General features: G+C 46.4%; 1 protein-coding gene across 3 annotated transcripts; it reads left to right on the top strand.

Annotated features, from left to right (window-relative positions):
* Positions 1-229: 229 nt before the first annotated feature.
* Positions 230-6,485, top strand: zbtb2b (zinc finger and BTB domain containing 2b). Of its 3 annotated transcripts, none has more exons than XM_003971768.3 (3): positions 230-518; positions 2,623-2,803; positions 3,023-6,485. In XM_003971768.3, exons 2-3 carry the CDS (start codon positions 2,631-2,633, stop codon positions 4,422-4,424), a joined length of 1,575 nt encoding a protein of 524 aa, XP_003971817.1. In that variant the 5' UTR covers positions 230-518; positions 2,623-2,630; the 3' UTR covers positions 4,425-6,485. The 3 variants fall into 3 exon arrangements, with proteins under 3 accessions (XP_003971817.1, XP_029704964.1, XP_029704963.1); XM_029849104.1 differs by lacking the exon at positions 230-518 and adding an exon at positions 729-1,052; XM_029849103.1 differs by lacking the exon at positions 230-518 and adding an exon at positions 1,069-1,218.
* The last annotated feature ends 15 nt before the right edge of the window (positions 6,486-6,500 follow it).

Genomic DNA, 6,500 nt, shown 5'->3' with positions numbered 1-6,500 from the left:
ATTAAACTTAGTATTTATATAACCTCAACCGTAACTTCATGTGGGGATTTTAAAAGGGGAACCAAAGTCTAAAAACTCTGTTTTGACTTGTTGAAAAGCCGGCGCCGCTTAAACTGCCGATGCAAATGCGAGAGGCTGTTGGCCGAGACTTAATATTCAGTTACTGAAGCGCGAAGGCGAAACGTTTAACGTCGCCCTCAGTCACGCTTCGGTTTTATGTTCGCAGCCTTGCGGTCGCTTTCACACCGCGGGAAACTAACGTTAACTCGCCCGCCCCCACGCTCAACGGATCATGCAACGGCTGTTTTTTTGGGCTGTTTTCTACCCACAGTCATGTGATTGTAACGTAAAACCCCTAACCGGAAAACAGCGACGGACGACCCTCTCCGCCGCCAACGAATGCTGCGTCTGCGAGGAACAGCACAAGCTGCTGCGAGCCCAGAGCGGACGGACGGGTCCCCGGTAACAAACAAACAACGGCGACACGGCAAAAGTCCACCGATTTCGGCGGAGCGCAGGTATGGCCGCCTTGGCGACGCGCTCCTCTGCGCCTTTGTTCCTGGCCGATTGTGCGCTATTTTGGCCACTTGTGCGCGTCTTGGTGATCTGCAATTGTCACGGGGAAGTTAAAAGAGACGCGTTCGTGACCAGCCCCATCCCCCTTGGCGTCTCTTTCCGCGTAGACGTGTGTTGGGTGCGCGCGCCCGCGTGCGTGCGTGTCCGTTTTTCTCGCGCTAGCAAATGGCAACCGAGAGGGACCCGAGGCAGGGGCTGGAGTCCGGCCGTGCGCGTTTGTTTTTCCCTCCCCCGTTCGCCGCTGAAGCGCCCGGCCGCGCTCCGGCTGCTCGCCTCTGTGGGCATTTTCGAACGTTTTATTCCCGTGACGCGTCTGGCATCGTCACCCGCTGTGTGCACGGGTAGATTTAAAGGTGTATTTTCAGAATAACAGAAAATCCCACTACGGAAGTGGCTCTTCCACGTGTCTCTCCATCTCATCGGGGGCGGTGCTTTGTTGCAAGTTAGCGTCCGTGTGCACTCGGCGTGCTCCTGTGGTCAGTCACTTAAGTTCCTAATATGAGTCGATCACAGTCTTCCCAGTGGTGTGAAAATACAAGATTGTTTCTGTTGTGGGTCGCTTTCAGGTTCACAATCTGAAGTGCGGCGGCGTTCGGCACGTGCTGCCTTTAGGGTACCTCAGTAAAATCGGAAATTTCTCCGGTCAGTGTTCTTTCTACCGCGTTAAAAGTGTCATTCACAACAGTTGTAGGTCGAATTGAAGGGCATGGCTCGATCAAAGACGCAGATGTGAATGCCGTTTGTACAGGCCAGTGTTTGCATGTCCTCTGTCACGTGTGTCTCTTAAATGTAAACACGATTCACTGTGAGCGTAAAGGCGTCAGCGCAGCCTCAAACGTATATAACGGGTGTGTTTGGATGAGCAGCTGCACTGGCGACATGAGCGTCTTCAGTTGTTTGAAACGTCCTAATTAAAAGCCCTTTAATAAATACTTCGCTGTTAGACTTTGACTATCATTCTACGTTTTGAAGCTGCCGTGAATCTTAAAAAATAGCTATTTTGATTCTGAGATTGTCGGTGCTTTTGCTTTAGAATGTATTTCACTTAAAAAGACAAAGATATTGTGATATGTAGGCAATGTGGAAGACGATTGGTATTATTTGTTTATGCCCTAATGTTTGCCCTAATTTGGTCTGCATTTATTTGCTGTTTTTTTTTTGCAAGTTAATCTAATATAATCAAATGAAAATATAAGATTAATTTACTGGAAGCTATGGCAGTTGTGGCCAAGACATTGTAAAATCTGAAGCATTTTCTTGCCTTACCAGCATCCTTGCCCTTTGACCTCTATGATAAAATACACGTGTGGGTGACCCCCCCCCCCCATTTTTCTTTTTACTTTACGGAAAATGTGAGTTAAAATGCAGAGGGTGGACTTCCCTAAATTGACTAAAGTGCTTCCATCTTGGTACGTTTTTAGCCCACGTTTTGTGGAGAAAGTGTTGTACAAAGCGGGTTCACCCTGCCCACGGGCTGTTTCTCTTCTCCTGTGGAAGAGGTAAAACCAGTTTAGGAATGTGTGTCGACAGCCATAACCCTGGTCATGTGATGGCCCGGAGCCCCAGTAGTACTCTGATGACCTTTAGGGTCAGCAACATCCATCACTTTGGTCAGAAAAATGTCCCCTGAGATAAAACCTGGGTTGGGTTCGATTCTCGCCACTTTTTTGTAGTTTTGGACGCAACGTGTAAACCGTATTCTTAAAATAGTTGCCGGATTGTTGTTGGGCTTATTTGAAGCTGTATACCAGGCTGTGTCGGGGTCGTCCTTAATCCCCAAACTGTCCAGGCCTCACTGAGAAGAAATTATTTCTGTAAATATCCAGAACGAATCTTTACAATTGCAATTATTTTGCCTCAGAATTTAATTAGTACGATATTCCTCTTAGTGAAAGCCTGACCTGATTTTGCTGTTTTCTCGTTTACTGGCTGTACTCGTACTCGCCACCGCTGTCACCCTTTGTGGTCACGTTAAACGTGAGTCTCTTTCCAGACAGGAAACTCATTGCAACATGTGTGTGTGCGTGCGTGTGTGTCTTTGTGCAGGTTGAAGAATGGAGTTGGCCAACCATGGTCTTATCCTGCTGCAGCAGCTTAACGCTCAGAGGGAGTTTGGCTTCCTGTGTGACTGCACCGTCGCTATAGGAGATGTCTTCTTCAAAGCTCACAAAGCGGTCCTCGCAGCGTTCTCCAACTATTTTAGAATGCTCTTCATTCACCAGGACAGGTACAGGAAGCGCTTGAGATGGTGTCACACAAACTCTAAATACCAAGCTGAGGCTAATTTGGTTGTCAGTAGTACGTATGTTACCGAAACAATCAAAGACCATACAGTAAACAAATAAGCAAATGCATTTCAGGATTTGTTTACACTTGTCTTTGAACCAGCAAAAACGAAACTTTAAAAAAAAACAACGCAAGTAATGCTTCTTACTTTGTGTTTTAGTGACTGCGTGCGCCTCAAAGCTGCCGACATACAGCCAGATATCTTCAGCTACCTCCTCAACCTGATGTACACGGGGAAGCTGGCGCCCCAGTTGATCGACCCTGCGCGACTTGAACAGGGGGTCAGATTCCTGCATGCCTATCCGCTCCTGCAGGAGGCCAGCCAGTCTGCGTATTCACACCCCGAGCACAGCGTCAGTCTTTCCAACTCCCTCTACGGCATCCAGATATCCGACCAGCAGGCGGCGCTCTCCGCCAGCTTGTCCGATCGGCAGGCGCCGTCTTCGCCGATCGACCTGGAGCAGCTTGGCTCGGAGGGGAATTCGGCAGCTAAGGTGAACGCCATAGGTTCATTTGAAAACTCCTTACCGTCCAAGCTGATTTCTACGCTTCAAGACGCGGAGGCCTCAACCAGCGCCAAGCACGCGGCCGAGGAAGGGGGGCTCGACTCGCTGAGTTCGGGAGCTTCTTCAGCCAATGCCATTCTCCATGTAAAGCCGAGCATAATGAAAAGGAGCGCCTCCTTTAGGAAACATTACTCCTGTCATCTGTGCAGTAGCCGATTCACCCAGAGAAGCCTGCTGAGGGAGCATCTGCTCCAACACACCCAGGCTCTGCAGCAGGCAGAGTCCAACGCTTCCTTCTGCCCCATGCTGACGGGAGAAGCTAACACGTCTGAGGGCGACGGGCTCTTCAAGGCAAGCAAAGAATTGTTAAGTGCCTGTAACGCGGCTGTGGAGATAATCAGCGACAGCGAGCAGACGCCGCTGTCAGCCACCAACTCGGACTCTCCCCGAGCAGAGGTGTCCACGTCCACCTGGGGGGTGGGAGGGTTAAATTCTCAGGCTGACACGCCGCCTCCTTCGGATATTGCCGATATTGACAATCTGGAAAACGCTGACCTGGACAGGGAAGTGAAGCGACGGAAGTACGAGTGCTCCACCTGTGGGCGCAAGTTCATCCAGAAGAGCCACTGGCGGGAACATATGTACATCCACACGGGCAAACCCTTCAAATGCAGCTCGTGCGGCAAGAGCTTCTGCCGAGCCAACCAGGCCGCTCGCCACGTGTGCCTGAACCAGGGGGCCGACACCTACACCATGGTGGACCGACAGAGCATGGAGCTGTGCGCTACGGGCGATGACAGCAACCAGATAGAGGCCATGTTCCTGGGCTCGACGAAGCCGTACAAATGCAACATTTGCGCGACCACCTTCTCGAGCCCCAACGAGGTAATCAAACACTTGTGCTTCACGCAAGGGGGATTAGTGGGGCTGCAGGCAAACACGGGGGCGGGGATGCTGCTCCAGCGCGAAGAGTTTGCTAAAGACGAAGGCTCGGATTTGTCCAACTCTGGCACGCCACTGGAACCAATAAAGACTGAGGAAATCCTTGTAGAATAGTGCCGAAACTGTGTATATGTTCTTTTTAAAAATTTATTTTTTAAATTATGGTTGATAGGTAAGCTAATGGTGAAGTTAGTCAGGGTATGTGTGTTTGAAGCTTTCAACCTCCTAACAATGTTGTGGAATTATTTTACTTTGGTACAGTATTTTTTTTTTTTTTTTAATGTTTTGACCCCCGCAGTACAGGAGGATTCATGGTCAGAAGCAAATAAAATCGAATTCAAGCCGAAGTTTAGGATGAGGAAGTGTCTTAACTTCTCATTTTATTACGACATGTCAGGGCGGCGTCATGGTAGAAGCAGAGCCGAGTGTAAAAGGAACAGGAAGCTGAGACGCTTCCGGAAGAGATAGCAGTCGAGTCGGACGTGGATTTGAAGGCGGCAGAGAGGTTCAGACGCAGACCTCTCCCTGCAGCTGCATTAGAGGAGTGTTACTGGGCCCCACCGAGGTGCTGTGCATTAGCTTTAGGAAGTTTAGCGTGATAAAATCACACAAAGTCTTCAGATCATGTGTTAAAGTTCAGGATGAAGTGCATTTGTCTTCCATTAATGTTTTGGTTGACTGGGTTGAAGGCCCCCTCAGATACACGATCCATTGACATTAACTTCCTCTTCAACAGCCACTTAATTATTCTCCTCTGCGTTTCATCGCCTTCCCTTTGTCCACGCATGATTCCGTCATGTTAAACCACGAGTGTTCCTCCTAATGACCGTTCGACTGGAGGTCTGTTGTCACAATATTAAAGGATGAGTTGTGCCAGATCATCATATCGGCAGCTGGAAAATAAATTGAGGTGCTGACATTGTTTCCCTATTTCATATCAATACAATATTTGCATCAGTAGGACAATGTATGATTTATCTTCTTTAGGAAAGACTAGAATTTCAGAATATAGTTTGAGATTTATTTGTATTTCCTTTTTTTTTGTTTTACTGTTCATACGAAGGGAAAAGTGTTCTGTGTTTTTTTTTTTGTTTTTTTTTTCCCCAAAGCAGGAAATAGATCTAACTAGCAGCAGTGGTGAAGAACATGGTGAAATGATGAAAAGTCTCATTTACACCAGTAAGCTTTAAAGAGAAACTCTTAAAAATTTACAAATGACTGGATATATACAGGTGGTTGTGACTTATATACAATGCTATTTATTATAACACAGAATTGTGTACTACTGATGACTGGAAATGTTATACAACCTCTACAATAAGTATCATTCTAGCTTTTGTTCATTTACTTATATGGAGTTAATTCAACAGTTTTTGTTTTAATTTTTTTTAGTGGGGACTTAGTCCATAATTTCAGTTAGACAACTAATTCAGTTTTATTTATGCTGCGAATGGAGGCATCAATGACAACTTCTGTCTTTTTATCGCAGATTATTGTTAACTATAGTTTAATTCTCTCCATTGTGTAAGTTTATAATGTGGAAGATGACAAGCGTACCCACCACAATGTGTTCTAAACTTGTAGCAATAATCGTTTTATCTTTGTATTTTGCCAAATTTAAGAGATGGTGGTGAGGATGAAGCAGATAAGCTTTCCACTCTGATGTAATGAGTCCAAAGCTTGCCTAGGTGGCGCTGTCTTCCCTTATTCACAAGCTAGTCTACTCCAGACTTCGTAGTGTGGTCGCCAAATAAGTAAAATCTCTGTTCAATCAAATTTTGGTTTAAGTAAAATCAAAAACACGTGGAACTTTTAATCATGTGAGTGTTGAGCATCAACATTTTTGAACCAATGTTGGAGGAATTGCCTTTGCTTTACTACTGACGCGATGTTTGAAGAGCTCAGTTCACAGAAATTTGCACGCATTAATAGAAAAAGGTTGATCCTGCAGTTCCTGTCCCGCCACCTCTCTATTTAATCTAATAGTTGTATCTCAGGAAGACGGGAAGTTGAAGTTTTATTCATGTTTATGATGCAATAATTGGTCATTTCCCTCCCATGTGTGTTGCTCCCCAGTTCTCCAACATCTGCTGTGATCCAGTTCTCAGGAATGAGAGTAATTTTCTGTATAAAGAGCATTTTTTGAAGGACGGAAAATAAATCATGCTTTTATAATTGTGGGTCTTGCAC

Source organism: Takifugu rubripes, chromosome 16 (assembly GCF_901000725.2).
Source record: "Takifugu rubripes chromosome 16, fTakRub1.2, whole genome shotgun sequence".
Taxonomy (NCBI): Eukaryota; Metazoa; Chordata; class Actinopteri; order Tetraodontiformes; family Tetraodontidae; genus Takifugu; species Takifugu rubripes.
Note: the sequence above shows the minus strand (reverse complement) of the source record. Positions and strands in the feature narration are given on the sequence as shown.